Below are 21,395 nucleotides of genomic sequence, written 5' to 3' on the forward strand. Positions count from 1 at the left end.
GAATAAAACTGGTTGACCCTGTTTTATACCGCTGTTGATTTCGTCATACGTAATATACACGAGATACATCGTTTTCACAAATATATTTTTATTATTTATTCTTGTTGTATATTCATTCCGAATATTGTATCATTTATGTATATTGATTGAATAAGCATGAATTACTTATGAATTTTCGTCTGACACACATCGATCGATTTTCGTTGTTGACATTTTGCATACCGATCATAAAACGCAGAGATGATTAAAAATCAATGCCTCAGGCACAACTTTTTTTACCATTCTCTCGTACGATTTCACGGCACAACGATAAAGGTTAAAGCGTGATTAAATGCCATATAAAATATGCGCGTTACACCATGATAATATTTACTCATCCACGTTCACGCGACCTGTAAAACGGTATTATAACTCTAATTGGAATTAGAACGATAAGATCTATATATTTGTTGCAAATTATTAAATTTTATTTACAATGTCTCTTTTAGATTTTATATTTCTTATTATTATATATATTATTAATTCTTTTTATTATTTGCATTATTTGATTCTGAAATCATAAATCTCTCTCTATGCCACATACCAACCCATTGAATTAAATCGCGGAATACCTACATTTATGTTTAATGCACCGCGTCTTGCGACGAAACAACAGAATCGAGAAACGATTTATGCATTCAGTGGGAACTTGTATGAAGAAATGAATGGATCTTTCGTCGCTGAAACGACTAAGAAGTTGATGTATGTCTCCGCCGTGTGTTAAAACGCAAGGGAAATGTTCCGCTGTAATACAAGGAATGAGACAGGGGCATTGTCAGCGAAGAATCTTCTAAATTGTTTCTGGCTGTGTAAACGTGAAATAAAATAAGTGTGTAAACTTTATAATATTTTAACAATAGTAACTGCTGAATTATTCTTCAATTTTAAGTATAACTGAGACACAAAAATGTGTGTCATAAAAAGAGAGAGAAGGAGACTTTGTGTACGTTTCTTTCAATTTAAATAATTTTGCTTGTATTTCATTTCAGTTAAAATAACGCCGCTTTTGAAAGATTATGTCGGACTCGACGAGCGAACTTAACGAAGAACTAAATCTTTAACATCGTCTCGCAAAAGACAGTAGCCTTCTGGGCGTCACTCTCATCTAAAAATCTCATGCTTAGCGATCAATGCACTCTCGTGACACTCTGTATATACCTACAGCCTAAGGCAATGCGTGGGTGGGCATTTTGCGACGAGGCAACAGAACCGAAAAACGTCAGCGTTTCTATGCAAACGCAGAGTGCACAGAATGGAGCGCCCTGTACAAATTCTTTACTTAAAAAAAAAATGTTCAGCATGAGTCAGACTGCAGAGAACGGAAAGGATGCTGCGTGAATATTTCGACACACAACTATTTATACATATACTAGGTCTGACTCAAAATTGCACTTCAACGTTATGTCAAATAAATTTTAATAAATTTTAATCTGTATAAAACACACCTGATTAAAACTAGATAATTTTTATAATATAAAGATAACTCTTCTAATATTCTTATAATATTTACATCCAAATGTATTTGATAAGTGTATTTAATAAATGTACTTTTTAACAAACTCTATCTTTAATTTCATAAAAATAAATATCAAAGCTTAAGTATCAATTTAAAGAATGTAAAAAAACAAATATAATTTAAAAACAACATATAATTATCATGACCTTCGATTATTTCCGACTTCTTAGTAATTATTAATAACTTAACATCCGTAATCATTTGCTTTGTAGAATAATTTAAGGCTAAAGCCAAGCTTATCGATATCTAACAATAAATATTGTATCGCGATAAGAACGATAAAGGCGTCACACATGCTCGCTTAATTTAATTAAACTTTAATGAAGACGATGTCTGGCATCGCTGTTGCAACAAAACGACTCCCTTTTATTCTCTATTCTGAAACGCTTCAATATTGAGACATCATAAAATTTCTGCTCAATACAGTCCTGTATTCAGGAAGAAATAAAAAATAAGCGAGAAATGAAGAACGGTAAGTGGTAGCGATCGCATTAAGACCGAATAATTGCAGAGACATTAACGAGAAAAAGAGTAATTTCTAACAAAGCAGCTATTATACAATTTTTTTATCAATACATTATGATTCAAAGAAAACACATAAAGTAAAATGTAATAATAATAAATGCAAAAGATTAATGTTATCAAACTCGATGATTCTAAAATCTGAAATGCATTTTCATAATGCATATTCATATTCCAAATTCTCCCAAGAAAGCATCTCAAGATATCATCAAACAAAAGCATATCAAAGAGAGTTTATATTTATAAAAAGAATATTACATCCATAGTTTTGTGATGAGCAATAAAACAAAGAAGTAAAAATAGTATATATATGCTGTTTAAAATGGAACATTATTTATATCAATATGATTCAATGTATAGTGTTATTAAAATTTTCCTTCTGCTTCGAAAGAATGTAAATATGTAAATCGCTATATATCTCTCAAGAACTTTCGCAATAATGGACTTTTGTGACGGTTCGTCAAACTTACAATATATCGTTTGAAATCTTCTTGCGATACATCGCAAAAGTATGAGAAAAGTTAGAAGCGAATGTATATAGTTAAAAATATATCGACGTAGATATTGCTTTTAGATAGCAAAGTGCCATCTATTCAAACTTATTTATGTCATAAATAGATATATAAAAAAACGATTAAAAAAAAAAATACAAAATTCAATCTATATACATTTATGATAATTGACATAGAAAATTTGTAAATCATATATATCGATATGTCTACAATATATGTATAATGTTAAGATAAAACAGAGTTTATAATTTAACAGAATAGGTGATTTGCATATAATTTGAAAAACTGTCATTGTGACTATGCGAAGTAAATTTCGTTCATCACATTTCGTATGCGAACGACGAATAAAAGTACAGGGTGAAACACGCTAAACGATTCATTGTTTTCGAAAAGGAACAATGATGCGTGGGAAAATCACTGACTAAATTTTCTGACGACAATGAATCAAAAGATTGAAAAGAAGTTTGTATCGCAAAAACGGTCGGTTCGCGCATCATCTCGCATAAGTATGACATTGTAAAAGAAGATACTATCCGTAAGATCTATATCTTTGTTGTCTCCGTTAAAACATCTAGAATACGTTTATATTATTAAATTACGTTTATCTATTCAATGGTATCTCAAGTTATGCGTACCGTGCGATGGCGATGTCATAAAACTCGTTAAATGGAATAAGATTATACGTTAACACACAAATGATTTTACATCACAATAGAATTTCAGAGATTTCAAAACCGTTTTAATATCTTAGAAAATAGCCTACAATCTTGCTTCTATTTTAACATAGCATATAGCTTGTTTTTCATTATATTTTTATACGATAAATAATGTGGTAAGCTGATACACTCCTACTAATTATCTGTTATTTATATCTGACAGTTGAACAAATAACCAATTTTATTTTCAGATATACCACAATTATGCGCGTAGTTAGACTAAGCAATTACGGCATTAATTGCACAGACCGCGGACTAATAGAGTTCTTTCCGCGTAATAAACCGGTTATAATCGTATTACTATTTAATAGTAATCTTGAAATTGGAAGATTAAGAAAGTTTGAAGTTTATATTAAATATTTTCAATCGCGCGCACACGAAATGTAATCGTGTAAAAAAATTCACATATATGTTAAAGTATAAATAATTTACAAAATATATATATTTGTAATATAATATAAATATATATATACATAAATAATCGAAGCTGTTTTGGATATTTTAAAGATTTAAGTTTCTTAATAATTAAAAAAAATAATATCTTAATTTGAAAATATGTATATAAATATTTTAATATTAATTTTAATATAAATATTTTCAAATTAAGATATTTTTTTTAATTATTAAGAAACTTAAATTTTTAAAATATCAAAACAGCTTACAATTAGATTATTTATGGATATTATTTTTTAAATATAACGTCCAATCCGTAAATTTTCATCAAGCATACTTTTTGTTCTCCGATTTATATCAATCAATATCAAATATCAATTTTATCTTTTTTTCATATAGCTATTCCATATATCGTATATTCAAGTACGATATCGTGTATAAGCGTATATGCAATAAATAAACAATGACAATTCAGATCTTGCCAAAAATGCAAGATTAAGTTGAATCAATCTTTCGTGCTAAATACGCGATGCGATTACGTGCGACATGCATTTTGTCCTGCAAGGATGTCATTGTCGCACTACGTAATCAAGGTTGCTTATCATGATGAGATGGTGCGATTTAAATTCCTATCATTTTCGCGCGCAGGTGGTCCTCGCTATTTACGTGGTTATGTCCTTATTTATGTGGTTACGTCCTTATTAACGCGCTTTGTTACGCAAGCATATAACGATGCAATCTTTTATTGCAAAATTACAGCCATTATACCTGTATAAACGAATAACTTTCGTATTTCTTGTGTGCTAGACACTTAAATGAACATAGCTGAATATAACCCCATACACACAAAATACATCAAAGTTGCTTCACAAAATATGAACAAGCGTACGTGCTTATCAATGTAATACTTGGTAAATTATTCACAAAGTTATTCGAATGTACGATAAAAAAACGATATTTTATGTTTACCTTCACTGAATCTTCATCCCGCGAATTCAAGGAAGCGACTCTCATCGTTGTGGAGCTCCTGCGTCACATTGATAATTACCGTTGATAAAGCGGTTGATTGACAAGCAGATACGTCGTGGAGAAGCTGGACAAACTGGCTGGACCACAATCGCAGTACCGTTTCTGCCGACAATTCAATATTCACGATCAAAACCGGCGTCTTGTCGCGATCGATGAAACGCGTGCGTCGATCAATGAACCGCGCGAACTTGGGCACAGATCATAGAAAATGTCGCGAACTTTACAACGTCGACATGTCGATTCCGCGAGGTTAATCGTCACTATCACTAACAAGTAAACAACTTCGTGCTTCGATATCGAACGCCGAACATCATGATTGATGGATCGCGATCGATTTTCGTGTCAAACTTTCCTCGCCACAAACGGGAAACCGGACTGACTCGACTACGGCGAAAAGCGTCAAAGACCGAACGATCAGGCGCGACAGTCGGCGCGCACTGATGTGATGCGACCGCGGAGAGAGCACGCGACTCGGCGCGAAAGCGAGGCCGCGCAAGATGGCCGCCAGGGGGGCGCGCTCGTATTGGTCGAACGCGGGTGCGTATATGTATACGCGACGCATATATTTTTAAACTTTTTACAAGCGTAAAATGAATTGATAAAATTTTAAAATGTTATTGATAATATTATTGTTGTATGCTATTATCAACATTATCAATATCATGAATCAAAGATGGAAATCGACGTCTTTAATTTTTAAAAGAACGAAAACAATTCACGTCTTTTAAACATTTAAATTTTACGCGCCATTATTCAAATAAAAATATGTATGACGTTTGTAGCAGAGAATATATAATAGTTTAACAAAATCATCTTTGCAAGGTTCACTTGCGTGCACTTTTATCAATAATAATTATTCGCGACCAACATTTTTTTTATCGACAAATCTACTTTCCCGATGAATGAAAATTATCTCTGCAACGGATTGAAAATCCCGTTTCAGGAACGATTAACAATCGGATCGAACGCATCTCCAGGACGTTCGACCCTGGAAGGAATGCAAGGTAACTGCAAATTTCCGGTAGGCAAGATTCTAAGTAGGATGGGTGGATACTCGTTCGAATTCACTCTATCTGTCTATCTATCGCTTTATCCCGCGTCCTTCTATGATCTGCTCTCGCAGACGCCTCAGGCATCGTGTTCGTGCTTCCGATATGCAGCTTCTTCTCTTTTATTTCATTATTCGATTGCAATTACGCGGCGACGCCTTACACGATATTATCCTCTCTTATTTTCTTTGGCATGCGTAAGCAAATTATCACCTTCGTTGGACTTCATCATTTTGTACATTTCAACATCATCGCGTGCATAATGACAGTGTCGGAGAATAATCCCGTTATATGAAGTATTTCTGAAAAAAACTTTTTGAATTCTTAGTTTCAATTAAGTTCTGACTCTAAATTAGATCGCATTATATTCGAATATTTTTTGTTGTCCATGTGTGATTTTGCATTGAATATTAAGAGAATTTAAATTTGCGAAAAGAATAGCAAAAGAAAATGAAGCTTTTAAGAATATAAAAATTAGTAATATAATTATTGTGTAATTTTACTCAACAAATTTTAGCGAGAATTTATACGAGAAGTATTTTTTTTTGTTTTTATACAGGGAGAACTCGGAACATTAATTTTTCTTAGCGTTAAGATTTCTTGACAGAAATTCCACGCCCGCGATATCACTCTTCCTTAATCGAGAAAAACTTGCTCTGTGCGATCATTACCACCTGTTTCTGCAACAGGTGTGCAAGATCGTTAACTGGGTTGCAAAAGGGCGATGGGATTCGCGGTATGCGAGATTATATGAACAGACGCACGTTTGCGCACACGAGAGCATTTATATAAACGCATCCCCCGCGGCCATGTACACATTCTAATACGCGAACCATTACATTCCATTATATCGCACAGTCGAACGGATGCTGAAAATCATAAACATATCACGTTCTGTCATTACGAACCGCTAAATCTAATGACTAATGATTTATCCCGCAAACGCTCGCGTGGCGTAATCGTACTTTGCAGAGCGCGTAGAAAAATTACGTCATATCCTTCTACATCTTCCCTAAATAAAAAGAATACGAGATACAATTATGCTACGATATCTTTACAATCCTACTCATTTTTTTATCCGTCAAATTGTTAAACAATTAATTGACAAAAGAATTATTCATACGGATAGGAATATGATCGATAAAATAATTCTAGGTAATAGTTAAAATATGAGAATAACATATCAAAGAGAAAGAATATATATATTTATACATCCTTTCACTTTTCTAATCTTTCCAGACATATTTAGACTTTTTAATTTCCGGGAGCTATCTGTTCTATAATAATTATAAAAATTAAGGAAGTGCACATAGAAGCTAGAAATATTGATTGTTAAGAAAATGTAAAATATTTGTTATAGCTTCTTTCGTTATAAGCTCTTGTTCGATAATAATCCTATATATATTTACACGTTATAATAAATTTGTCGTATTTTCGAAATTGACAGCCATCCACACCTTTGTGTGATGAAAAGATCGGAGAACCACAACGCGTGATGCTGATCGGCACGAGAAATTGACCACGAAGCTGCGGTAAATCGAAGAATAAAGTTGGAACATCAACAATAAAGTCTATTGTTGCATACAGAAGACACTGCGGAAATCCATTTCATGTAAAAAAATACAGTGCAAATCGAGCTAATAGTTCCAGCATAAATTAAATACATAAATAACAACATGTTTGAATCTTAAATAATGGAAATATGACATAACAAATTCAATAGTAACGATATTCAATTTATGGGTATCAATTCCAGTTTTTTGCAATAAATATTTCTGATAACATATCAAAAAATCTGTAACATAAAAATGAAAAAAAAAAATATACAACGCCTGGATTCTGGCGAAGAGAAATATCTCTGCCGACTGCAACACAATATTATATATTTTCGATATTGCAAAATTTCTCGATTTCCACGTGTCATGTATGCATGTGAAAGGTAAAAATTCCTCGTGCAGAATCGCACGCGCCCAAATGCAACGTTAAGCCCCATTCTGGCACGCAACAGGAAATGCGGAGCGGTCCGCGGTTCAAACAATATGCTTGAAAAAGCGTAAATGTAACAATAGGTGCGAGACAGCCGGTGCGTTTTGCGTTTTACGCGTTTGCACGCATTTGGGAGTGCCGAGCCGATTATTGCACGCGACACGCGGGTCAACTCGTGAAATCGACCAACTGGATCGCAAAATTTCGCGTATATTTTATATAAATTTAAAATTTTAAATATTTCCTATCACAAAATAAAAATGCATTATTACAGACTTGCTTACCACAAAAAGATGCGAGTTTTTTTCTCTATGAATCGTAGATCGAAGCGTACTTATATATTCATATACTCTGTTTTTGTACGCAGCATTACTGTCATGGTACCGTTATAAGAAAGAGAGAGATTATAATTCCACACACCTAAATACTATCGAGGGCGGTAGAGGTGATGACCAAACTGGTTTTAAGTAATTGCCGAGGGACACAAAACTCTGTCGGTGGTTTAGCATAGCTGTACGAACAACCGGTTTCCCCGAAAGCAGAACAACACTTCAGTATCGTGTATTTAAAGACGCATAGCGTGCTAAAATATAGATGGAATATCAACGTGATCTAAAAGAAAAAAGAAATATAACAAACATAAAACTTGAACATAAAATCTGATACTTGATACATATATACACATACAAACTGTACGTTTGTATATGTATGTTTACTCCAGAGAATCAATGCATATTCATCATTTATACTTCTGTGTTTTCTGATTAGATAAATAATACAGTAAACCTATTTCAGTGAGAAAACAGATATTGCAAGAAAATATGTAGAATTAAATGTTATTAATACTTATTTATATTTGTTAACAATATTTTAAAACATACGTTATATATAAGAAATTTGTATAATAAAAGTTTTCTATTTACATAATTTATAGTTAATTTAATAGATAAATTTAGATAATGTAACAATGATAATATAAATTTATTTGTATTAAAGATCTAATCAATATAGTTCAATCAATATAATTCAATCAATTTTTACATACATACATGGGGTTTTAATGTAAATAATAGTACATGATAAATTGATGCACGATATATCAGAAAAATATTCCAAAAAAACTGGAAAAGTCAAAATATATATATGAAATAGTCACTATATGCGACTATGACAGAATCATATTTCCATTATTTGTCAAAGTGCTAAGTGACAAGAAATTTTGTATTTTTAATTGATATTGTTATATGTGTATCAGAATATAGTATTATTTTCAAACAGGTTGTATATAACAAAGTACATCCTCCTTCAAATATCCTTTAGGCATATTTTTTTTATCTGTAATATTCCATGAGAATTCCAGTATAGCTGTAGGAATTAACCGTAATTCTAAAAGTGTTTTATCATAACACTCTTCTATTAGCTTAATCCCATCTGGTGTTACCAAGGAAAAGAACACTTTATCATCGATTAGATTTTCAGAAACAAATTTAATCACATTCTGGAATTTCTCATGTACTGAAAAAGTACCTTGCAATATTATTCCATCTGGAAATTTAATACGAAGTACAGCAAATTTATATCTTCTAAGTGCACGCTGCTCATCCTTCTCCTTCATAGCCTTTGTTCTTAGCATTTGATTTCTTTCTACAGCTTCCGATCTGATAATAAATTACTTAATTACATGTTACATCAATATTTTTCTCATTTTGACATATTAAGCATAATATATGTAAACTTACCGCAATTGTTGTTCTCTTTTTATTTCTTCTGAAGTTATAGTGAAAAAACTAGATGGCAATTCATTTCTCATGCGAGCTTGACTAGGCATTAATACTTGCAGATTCCTGTCCAATTCAAGAGGAATAGGTTCTGCAGATGTCAACGCTTCTTGTAAGATCACGAGATCTTCGATATTACAATTATTAGGATTCCATATTAAGAAATCTTCTTCGTTCTCATTATGTAACAATCTTTTTTGCTCAAAACCAGCTGCTTTTAAGAAATCTAATGCTCCCTCAATAGGCAAAACTTTTTCCTGTAAAAACATGCATTTATGTGAATAAATATATAAACTATTTTATATTAATTTAAACTATATGAAATTTACTATTAAATAAAATGTAATATATTACTTGGAATATTCTATTACACATCCTGATTTTCCAATACTTTTCAACATCTGGATTGTTAACGATATTGTCTAAATATTTATCAAGTGTTTCTACACAGCTCCCAATCTTCTCTTTTCCAATATTGCAACTTTGAATAATTAAACATGTTGTTAACCCTGCTTCTTCTCCCTTTAGTTGTTCATATAAAAATTCTCTAATTTTCTTTTTCCATTCATCTCGAAGCAATATTTCATCCGATAAATATGGACAACGAAAGAATACATCAGTAACTGCAAAAATGGAAGGATCTTCAATTGTATATTTTTTCTCTTTCAATGCTGTATTTTCTGTCTGTTGTAAATTTTGCTGTGCTTTTCTTTCTAATTCCAATTCACGTTTAACTTGTGCCTGAATGGCAGCGTATGATCTATAAAGAAAGTTTATCATTAATAAAACAAAAATTTTATTAATATATAAAAGATAACAAATAAAAAAATAATTTTAATATTACATACGTGTTAAATCTTGGTTTATCACTTTTCTTTGCTTCTAATCTTGCTAAGGCAGCTTGGCCTGCAATTTTGGCTTCTTCTGTAGGTTCCGCTCTCCTAATTGGTTCTTTATATTCTGTCGAGCTACATATGGTACTGGTAGACTCTGTCAATCTATATACAACAAAATGTATTAAATATATAATTAGATATTACTAACTTATTAACATGCTTGTTAAATATGTCATCATTAAACTTGCTTCAAAAATTTATATTATTATAATTACTTGTGTCCTTTTCCTGCTTTCATAAATTTCGCATTTGCTTTCTTCTTTTGGAAAAAAGACTTGATTTTATCAGCCATATTTATCAGATGTCAAATTGCCACTGTTGTTTTTTTAGATAAATAAAATATAATATCCAATATATTATTTAGTTGATGTATTGCAATCTTCAGCAGCACCTAAAATATGACATTTGATAATTAGTTTAATCTGTTTAAGTGATAGTGGTTTTTTTTTGGTTATCTTATCATACGCAAAAAAAAAAAAAAAAAAAAAGATAAGATTACTATTCACACGATCTCTTACCCGCTTTCATAAATTGCTCCGTAATTCTAGTGCCGTAAATATGCCAAGCGACAAATATCAACGCCACACTACTCAGGAATGTCAACAGGAAGACTTTGAGCAGCTGAAGTTGAAAATCGTCGAACGCTAGCAACGCTATCAATTCGTGAAAAAAATCGCGCAATTTCGACGACGTCTCGTCATCGAGGATGACGATATCGTTGGAATTAAAGGTTAGCCCGAAAGTCGACGAGAGAAACGATAACAGGTTGTGGACGTATTTATTGATCGCCTCCGACAAATAGTTGGTCCAAGGACACGAATCCTCACATGCGCTGCTCATCACATGAGAAAGAGATTTCCGATATCCCAATTATATCACTTACAACTCGAGCTTTATCGAGCGATTTTTTTACCAGATTTACGTAAAATCAAGTTTTATACGAGACACACTCTACACAAGTTTTCGCATTAGTCATTACGCTGATGTTACATACATACAATCGAGAATCTGAAAATCATAACAAATTTCTACTCGATAGGTTTTGGAACGCGCGAAAATCGAGCAATTATTTATAATTCGGCGAATTGAATATATATATATATATATATATATATATATAATATAATTAATGAACATATAAATAAATTTTTCAATACTTACTACAAATAATAATAATAACATATAAATATTTTTGCGCGTTTCAAAATTAATTGAAAGCAGTTTGTTTCGGCCATGGGGTGTATAAACAAACAAGATATATTGCGCAATATTTTATAATTGTTGCATCGGAGTCACTAAAGTCCCTAGAAAACGAGGACACTAGGAGTGACAAGAGGGCGCTAAAAGCAGTCAATTTGACATTTATGCTCGTTTCCGCTCTATTAATTTCTCGCTGAACAGCGACAGTGCTTTCTATACCCGCTATACCCTGATTGGAGAGGAGCATTCCGTCTGCTTCCGTCTGCCAATTGATTAGCCGTAATGGCTATAGTGTATATATCGTAATCGAATTATCATAAGTTTTTGTGAACAGTATAATCAGTGTAAATCCGAGATACGCAAAAACGCGTAAAGAAAATAAACAAACATGGTTCAACAATATCAATCGCCCGTACGAGTTTACAAGCATCCGTTCCCTCTTGTCATGATGGTATGTTTATTATTACACAACCTTCGAACTTGGCCGTCATAAAATATTTATTCGACACTCCGTTTTTCTATATCCTTCGTGGCACATATGTGCATATCCCAGATAATCCAATAATCGATCCAATGGTCGAATCATGCGAATATTTATGTAAAATCCATAGAAACAACACAATAATCTTGCAAATGTTATCTTATTTTTTTTTTTTGCAACTGTTAATCTGAACATGCAAGTCATTTAATTGCTCTGAGAATTATTTTCTCGTGAATTGAATTGATTTATGATTATCTCATTATGTGATGCATAAGATAAACAAGAAGATTTATTGTTTGTTCACAGGCGTATGAGCGTAGATTTCCAACATGTCCACAGATACCAGTTTTTATTGGATGTGACATTATGCTAGACGAAGAGAGCGAGGATAGTGCTATTAGAACCACAGAAAGACGGTGTAAATTAAATGTCGAGGCACCTTATATCTTGAAAAAGGTTTGTCCATATATGTACAACAGAAAATAAAGCTTGTCTTATATTTATTGTGGCACTCAGTCTATTATTCAATTACTGTGGAGATTTGTCATTTTTATTAACAAGTGTCATTTTTATTATTTTTAACATGTTAGATCTCTCTGAGATACTTAGTATTTTTAATTAAATTTTAGAGATTTTGAAGAGTATTATACACTAGCAATGAAACTAAACATGTTTTTGATATTAAAACAGGGTTTTATGCATCAGGAAACAATTTTCAGTAACATATTATTTATTTCAGATAATTGGTGTAGATTTTGTATACTTCATTCAAAGAAATGTTTTAGATAGACGCAATAATGTTTTAGAAATAGAAGCATACAATGAAAGTTTTGCCACTAGGGTAACAGTTATTGAAAAATGTAGATATTTTGTAAGTATTACATGTAGATTCATATTTACACACACACATATAAACACATACATATACAGATATTTTATAAAACTTTACTTTTTCTTTATGTTAGAAAAGTATTATATTATATATCTTCTAACTTTATATAAAAAAATAATTAGATTTTAATTTTGTTATTCTGTCATTTAGATTCATCCTGAAAACTCAGACTGGACTTGCTTTGAACAAACAGCAAGTTTAGATATTAAAAATTTTTTTGGTTTTGAAAATTCAATGGAAAAATTAGCAATGAAGCAATATGCTCAAAATATTGCTAAGGTAATGCACATACACAGCACTTTCTATTATACAGATAACAGTTATAATGATTTTGATACAATAACTTTATTATCACATAAGTAATTACATTATGTTTAATTAAAGGGTAAGGAAATTATTGAATTCTTCGTAAATCAATTGACAGAAGAAGGCATTACCTATGTTTCTCCTTGGAAAGATCCACAGGAAGGATCTTCTGAAGAGGAAAAGTAAGTATATTTGTGATTATATTAAATTAAATGATAGACATGTTAGAATTTGTACCTCTTGATTGCATAAATTCCACATTGCTTGTAAGGAAGGTCATGGACGAGCACACGTGATTGTCTGTGTAAAAAAAAATAATATTCAGAATCTTCCTAATTGTAACATCTTGCAATTTTAATTCCAGCAGTAAACATTTAACACATTTTACCTAAATTTATATTAACAATTTATATTGAGCAATTATTTTCGATCTGCAATGGTTACTTTTTTTATATAGGAAAAATGTGGTCGAAAATAATGAGTTATATAGTGACAAAGAATTATGTAATGCCGACAGCAAACTGCCCAGCAACAGAGGTGTGCACATTATCTTTTTTAATACATATTATTCTGATGAATGATATAATGTATATATATAATAACTTATTTTATTTTTATTTTCTTCAATCTCAGAGATGCAACTATCTTCGGATTATATAGAGAGATATTTAGGAAAATTAGATATGCTACAGGAAAGCAAATTAGTGCAACTTAGACATAGCATAGAAGAGTTGAGAGGAAGCTCAGTACCGGGTTACGCAACGCTCCTACGTTTCCTGAGGGCCACTGAATTTTCTGTCGAAAAGGCCAGAGAAATGTTAACACAGTCCTTACATTGGAGAAAGAAGCATCAGATCGATAAACTTCTCGATGAATATGAAATGCCGCAAGTAGTTAAAGATTACTTTCCCGGTGGCTGGCATCACTTTGATAAAGGTAATTATGTAATAAAAAAAAACTGCTGAAAATGTCTATGTTAGATTATGAAAAATAATCATGTTAGTATATATGATACATAAAAAAATTTGTGGTATATCATATTTTTGTCTAATTATGTATCCTTTGATATATAGACGGACGACCTTTATACATCTTAAGACTGGGTCAAATGGATGTCAAAGGCTTACTTAAATCAATTGGGGAAGATGAATTGTTATTATTAGTAAGTTAGATCTATATTTGAAAATATTTAAAAAATTATTCACACAAAATTATATTTAACAACTCTTACTTTTTTACAGGCTTTACATATCTGTGAAGAGGGACTACACTTGATGGAGGAAGCTACTACTGTTTGGGGACATCCAGTCTCTCAATGGACTCTATTGATAGATTTAGAAGGTTTAAATATGCGACATTTATGGAGACCTGGGATAAAAGTATGAATATTTTAATATAAAATAAATATAATTTATAGTTAAAATATTAATTTCTATATTTCATATGTCACAAATGATTATATATTGCTAAATATAAATTTGCTTAATTTGTTTTAGGCATTATTGAGAATAATAGAAATAGTTGAGGCAAATTATCCGGAAACAATGGGAAGGGTCTTAATCATACGTGCTCCCAGGTGCTTCCCTATTTTATGGACACTTATCAGCACTTTTATTAGTAAGATTTATTAATTATCAACTTAAATTATATAAATTAATAAATATTTTTTTACTAATTATGTATATATTAAAATTGCAGACGAAAATACTAGGAAAAAGTTTATTTTCTATTGCGGTTCAGACTACCAGGAACAGGGTTCTGGAGGTCTTAGTGAATACATTAATCAAGAATTTATTCCTGAATTCCTTGGTGGTTTCTCAGAGGTAAGATTACAATAATATTAGCAAAAATTATATATATATATATATATATAAGATATATATATATATATATTTTTTTTTCTTAATGCATATATTAAACTCTGCATTTTAATAATAAAATATATATTGCTAATATTAATATTTACTATTATTATTTATTATTATAATTATTTAATATATATAACAGTAAAACGCTTTTATGGCAGCATAAATATCATCTAAACATTTAACAGGTTCTAATATAATTTTTGTATGGTACAAACAAAATATAGTGCAATATATATTATAGTATAACACAAACATTAATACCAAATTGTTATAACAATCTTATTGATGTATTTTTATTTTATGGCAATTAAATATTTATATTTTTATAAAAATTTTAACTCTTTTTGGAAAAATACACACAATAGTGTCGTTACTTGAAATATTTATATTGGAGTAATATATTGCATGTTGAATACTAGGACATGAATATATGCGAAGTCTATAGTATGGTACCTCGAAGGTTTTACATATTCGACACAACTGCGAACAGCGTAAGAAAATGATACAAAATTTATGTTGATCATGTTGTAGAAATTGTTCTCTGCAGCTAACTGGCTTTAGTGGAACAAAATATTGTGACGTTCTTATATTTATTACAAATGCACATTATTATATTTTTATATAACAAAGAAGCATTGATCAGAAAATTGTTAAATGTAATCTCAGCAGTTGCTAGACATAGGCATTGTCTGTGTCACATCTGTACGTCTCTTTATCTTTCATATATCATCTACATCTGAAACCAGACTAGTTTATATACGAATCATCCACTCTCTCTGCTATAATTTTTTATTTATTTTTAATATATATATATATATACCTATATAGACTTTGAAAAATAATCCATTGACGCATTATCTATGTGTATCATCAAATACGATCAGAAATCTATCATCAATATGATCAGAAACCTATGTAATGCACACAAATTCAAGCACTAATTAAAAAATATAGAACAACACTGGGCGCACGAAAAGTGAAGTAATTCTGCGTGCTAGCTAGTTAAATTTCAGAATATTTTAAATAGATTAAATTTAAACAGTTTTAAAAGTCAAAGATGTATAACTAAATAACATTTGACTAGATAAATTTAGACTTTGAATTCATAAAAACCATCAAGAATCTGAAGTTTGATTAGCTATTAATTATAAAAGTAAAAACTATTCAAGTATTTGATAGATTTATATGTACAGTCGTGGACACAGAGGTTGCGACACTTTTTTTTTTAATGATTTTATATAAATATGCAGTAAAATTCAGGATGCGAATCATTGTCATGTGCTTATGCGCGATAAATGATCATGATGTCAAATTTGCGAATAGTGTGTAATATAAATTTAAATGTCATGGATAATTTATAATAAATAAACATTAAATTCAATAAATATAAATAAGTGTCGCAACCTCACTGACCACGACTGTACATATCCTCCATAACAAAAGTATAATATATCTATATGTATGTCTACATATATATGTACATATCTATAATCTTTTTATTTCTATTACAATAGACATACATAATGGAAGGTGGAGTGGTGCCGAAGAACTTGTACAAAGTGGACCTGGAGGGTACTTCCGGTGAACATGAGCATAGTTTATATCACTCCATCAGTTTGAGCCGTGGCCAAACTCATCATGTGTTCATAGAATCAGATGATCCAGGTGCTGTTTTGACGTGGGATTTTGATGTAATGCGACATAATGTTGTATTTACAGTACTTCATAAATCGCGAAATAGCGAAAATGGTACTATTTCAGGTAAGATACTAGAAACACATATTTATAATCACATATATTACATATAAATAATTAATTTTTGAACGACTCAAAATAAAGACATAATTCACATATAGTGCTAAAAGAACATTGATTACTTATTTGTAGAAATCCCAGAACTTGCAATAGGTGGTGACCATGAAGTTGCAAAGGAACTAAAAGATAATTATGTTAAAGTCGAACCTAGTATAGTTTGTCATGATGGTGAAAGCATCCAAGTATGTATATTCTTATATAATTTATATATTGTTATTTGATGGAAAAGTATATTGAATGATCATATATGCAATCATATCGATGCGATCATATATGATCATATATGAATATGTATATATATGAATATGTATGCACATTTATGTTTATACATATATATGAATATGTATGTACATTTATGTTTATGCATATATATGAATATGTATGTACATTTATGATTATGCATATATATGAATATGTATGTACATTTATGATTATGCATATATATGAATATGTATGTACATTTATGTTTATGCATATATATGAATATGTATGTACATTTATGTTTATGCATATATATGAATATGTATGTACATTTATGTTTATGCATATATATGAATATGTATGTACATTTATGATTATGCATATATATGAATATGTATGTACATTTATGATTATGCATATATATGAATATGTATGTACATTTATGATTATGCATATATATGAATATGTATGTACATTTATGTTTATGCATATATATGAATATGTATGTACATTTATGATTATGCATATATATGAATATGTATGTACATTTATGTTTATGCATATATATGAATATGTATGTACATTTATGTTTATGCATATATATGAATATGTATGTACATTTATGTTTATGCATATATATGAATATGTATGTACATTTATGTTTATGCATATATATGAATATGTATGTACATTTATGATTATGCATATATATGAATATGTATGTACATTTATGATTATGCATATATATGAATATGTATGTACATTTATGATTATGCATATATATGAATATGTATGTACATTTATGATTATGCATATATATGAATATGTATGTACATTTATGATTATGCATATATATGAATATGTATGTACATTTATGATTATGCATATATATGAATATGTATGTACATTTATGTTTATGCATATATATGAATATGTATGTACATTTATGTTTATGCATATATATGAATATGTATGTACATTTATGTTTATGCATATATATGAATATGTATGTACATTTATGATTATGCATATATATGAATATGTATGTACATTTATGTTTATGCATATATATGAATATGTATGTACATTTATGTTTATGCATATATATGAATATGTATGTACATTTATGATTATGCATATATATGAATATGTATGTACATTTATGATTATGCATATATATGAATATGTATGTACATTTATGATTATGCATATATATGAATATGTATGTACATTTATGTTTATGCATATATATGAATATGTATGTACATTTATGTTTATGCATATATATGAATATGTATGTACATTTATGTTTATGCATATATATGAATATGTATGTACATTTATGTTTATGCATATATATGAATATGTATGTACATTTATGTTTATGCATATATATGAATATGTATGTACATTTATGTTTATGCATATATATGAATATGTATGTACATTTATGTTTATGCATATATATGAATATGTATGTACATTTATGTTTATGCATATATATGAATATGTATGTACATTTATGTTTATGCATATATATGAATATGTATGTACATTTATGTTTATGCATATATATGAATATGTATGTACATTTATGTTTATGCATATATATGAATATGTATGTACATTTATGTTTATGCATATATATGAATATGTATGTACATTTATGTTTATGCATATATATGAATATGTATGTACATTTATGTTTATGCATATATATGAATATGTATGTACATTTATGTTTATGCATATATATGAATATGTATGTACATTTATGTTTATGCATATATATGAATATGTATGTACATTTATGTTTATGCATATATATGAATATGTATGTACATTTATGTTTATGCATATATATGAATATGTATGTACATTTATGTTTATGCATATATATGAATATGTATGTACATTTATGTTTATGCATATATATGAATATGTATGTACATTTATGTTTATGCATATATATGAATATGTATGTACATTTATGTTTATGCATATATATGAATATGTATGTACATTTATGTTTATGCATATATATGAATATGTATGTACATTTATGTTTATGCATATATATGAATATGTATGTACATTTATGTTTATGCATATATATGAATATGTATGTACATTTATGTTTATGCATATATATGAATATGTATGTACATTTATGTTTATGCATATATATGAATATGTATGTACATTTATGATTATGCATATATATGAATATGTATGTACATTTATGATTATGCATATATATGAATATGTATGTACATTTATGATTATGCATATATATGAATATGTATGTACATTTATGATTATGCATATATATGAATATGTATGTACATTTATGATTATGCATATATATGAATATGTATGTACATTTATGATTATGCATATATATGAATATGTATGTACATTTATGTTTATGCATATATATGAATATGTATGTACATTTATGTTTATGCATATATATGAATATGTATGTACATTTATGTTTATGCATATATATGAATATGTATGTACATTTATGTTTATGCATATATATGAATATGTATGTACATTTATGTTTATGCATATATATGAATATGTATGTACATTTATGTTTATGCATATATATGAATATGTATGTACATTTATGTTTATGCATATATATGAATATGTATGTACATTTATGATTATGCATATATATGAATATGTATGTACATTTATGTTTATGCATATATATGAATATGTATGTACATTTATGATTATGCATATATATGAATATGTATGTACATTTATGATTATGCATATATATGAATATGTATGTACATTTATGTTTATGCATATATATGAATATGTATGTACATTTATGTTTATGCATATATATGAATATGTATGTACATTTATGTTTATGCATATATATGAATATGTATGTACATTTATGATTATGCATATATATGAATATGTATGTACATTTATGATTATGCATATATATGAATATGTATGTACATTTATGTTTATGCATATATATGAATATGTATGTACATTTATGTTTATGCATATATATGAATATGTATGTACATTTATGATTATGCATATATATGAATATGTATGTACATTTATGATTATGCATATATATGAATATGTATGTACATTTATGTTTATGCATATATATGAATATGTATGTACATTTATGTTTATGCATATATATGAATATGTATGTACATTTATGTTTATGCATATATATGAATATGTATGTACATTTATGTTTATGCATATATATGAATATGTATGTACATTTATGATTATGCATATATATGAATATGTATGTACATTTATGTTTATGCATATATATGAATATGTATGTACATTTATGTTTATGCATATATATGAATATGTATGTACATTTATGTTTATGCATATATATGAATATGTATGTACATTTATGTTTATGCATATATATGAATATGTATGTACATTTATGATTATGCATATATATGAATATGTATGTACATTTATGATTATGCATATATATGAATATGTATGTACATTTATGTTTATGCATATATATGAATATGTATGTACATTTATGATTATGCATATATATGAATATGTATGTACATTTATGTTTATGCATATATATGAATATGTATGTACATTTATGTTTATGCATATATATGAATATGTATGTACATTTATGTTTATGCATATATATGAATATGTATGTACATTTATGTTTATGCATATATATGAATATGTATGTACATTTATGTTTATGCATATATATGAATATGTATGTACATTTATGTTTATGCATATATATGAATATGTATGTACATTTATGTTTATGCATATATATGAATATGTATGTACATTTATGATTATGCATATATATGAATATGTATGTACATTTATGTTTATGCATATATATGAATATGTATGTACATTTATGATTATGCATATATATGAATATGTATGTACATTTATGTTTATGCATATATATGAATATGTATGTACATTTATGTTTATGCATATATATGAATATGTATGTACATTTATGTTTATGCATATATATGAATATGTATGTACATTTATGATTATGCATATATATGAATATGTATGTACATTTATGTTATGCATATATATGAATATGTATGTACATTTATGTTTATGCATATATATGAATATGTATGTACATTTATGTTTATGCA

At 28.7% G+C, this 21,395-nt stretch overlaps 3 protein-coding genes across 6 annotated transcripts in view; 1 reads left to right on the forward strand and 2 right to left on the reverse strand.

Annotated features, from left to right (window-relative positions):
* Window positions 1-8,322, reverse strand: part of Ec (ubiquitin specific peptidase echinus) — a 68,537-nt gene extending 60,215 nt beyond the window's left edge. The window contains exons 1-2 of the mRNA XM_083039110.1: window positions 8,183-8,322; window positions 4,668-4,829 (exon numbers count right to left, since the gene is read on the reverse strand). The gene's annotated coding sequence lies outside the window, so the exon portion shown is untranslated. The remainder of the gene's footprint in view (window positions 1-4,667; window positions 4,830-8,182) is intronic.
* On the reverse strand, window positions 8,238-11,093 carry Gint3 (GDI interacting protein 3). Of its 2 annotated transcripts, XM_083039133.1 has the most exons (7): window positions 10,955-11,093; window positions 10,652-10,827; window positions 10,389-10,538; window positions 9,895-10,300; window positions 9,502-9,797; window positions 9,290-9,420; window positions 8,238-8,374 (listed from the first exon to the last, which is right to left on the reverse strand). In XM_083039133.1, exons 2-7 carry the CDS (start codon window positions 10,726-10,728, stop codon window positions 8,346-8,348), a joined length of 1,089 nt encoding a protein of 362 aa, XP_082895259.1. In that variant the 5' UTR covers window positions 10,729-10,827; window positions 10,955-11,093; the 3' UTR covers window positions 8,238-8,345. The 2 variants fall into 2 exon arrangements, with proteins under 2 accessions (XP_082895259.1, XP_082895257.1); XM_083039131.1 differs by lacking the exon at window positions 8,238-8,374 and having other exon boundaries at window positions 8,791-9,420.
* Window positions 11,026-21,395, forward strand: part of Retm (real-time) — a 17,861-nt gene continuing 7,491 nt past the window's right edge. Inside the window, exons 1-13 of one of the 3 annotated variants that reach the window (XM_083039127.1) lie at window positions 11,026-11,166; window positions 12,424-12,573; window positions 12,857-12,988; window positions 13,160-13,288; window positions 13,394-13,497; window positions 13,773-13,852; window positions 13,949-14,251; window positions 14,389-14,477; window positions 14,557-14,694; window positions 14,812-14,932; window positions 15,014-15,138; window positions 16,698-16,944; window positions 17,071-17,180. In XM_083039127.1, coding sequence (XP_082895253.1) covers window positions 11,143-11,166; window positions 12,424-12,573; window positions 12,857-12,988; window positions 13,160-13,288; window positions 13,394-13,497; window positions 13,773-13,852; window positions 13,949-14,251; window positions 14,389-14,477; window positions 14,557-14,694; window positions 14,812-14,932; window positions 15,014-15,138; window positions 16,698-16,944; window positions 17,071-17,180 — 1,752 coding nt within the window. In that variant the 5' untranslated portion in view covers window positions 11,026-11,142. Of the gene's footprint in view, window positions 11,167-11,841; window positions 12,088-12,423; window positions 12,574-12,856; window positions 12,989-13,159; window positions 13,289-13,393; window positions 13,498-13,772; window positions 13,853-13,948; window positions 14,252-14,388; window positions 14,478-14,556; window positions 14,695-14,811; window positions 14,933-15,013; window positions 15,139-16,697; window positions 16,945-17,070; window positions 17,181-21,395 lie in introns of those variants that run through there. The other 2 variants (XM_083039126.1, XM_083039128.1) reach the window with 2 other exon arrangements.

This window comes from Prenolepis imparis, unplaced genomic scaffold, assembly GCF_030444845.1.
Source record: "Prenolepis imparis isolate NDT839.2.m4 unplaced genomic scaffold, iyPreImpa1.0 SCAF_5, whole genome shotgun sequence".
NCBI lineage: Eukaryota > Metazoa > Arthropoda > Insecta > Hymenoptera > Formicidae > Prenolepis > Prenolepis imparis.

What these genes read in the sequence shown, in the direction of transcription:
- Gint3 (XM_083039131.1), bottom strand. Translation starts at nt 10,728, where the DNA reads ATGGCTGATAAAATCAAGTCTTTTTTCCAAAAGAAGAAAGCAAATGCG. An exon ending in AAAGCAGGAAAAGGACACAA is followed by an intron (nt 10,539 to 10,651) that starts GTAATTATAATA and finishes TGTTGTATATAG; the next exon opens with ATTGACAGAGTCTACCAGTA. An exon ending in GATAAACCAAGATTTAACAC is followed by an intron (nt 10,301 to 10,388) that starts GTATGTAATATT and finishes CTTTCTTTATAG; the next exon opens with ATCATACGCTGCCATTCAGG.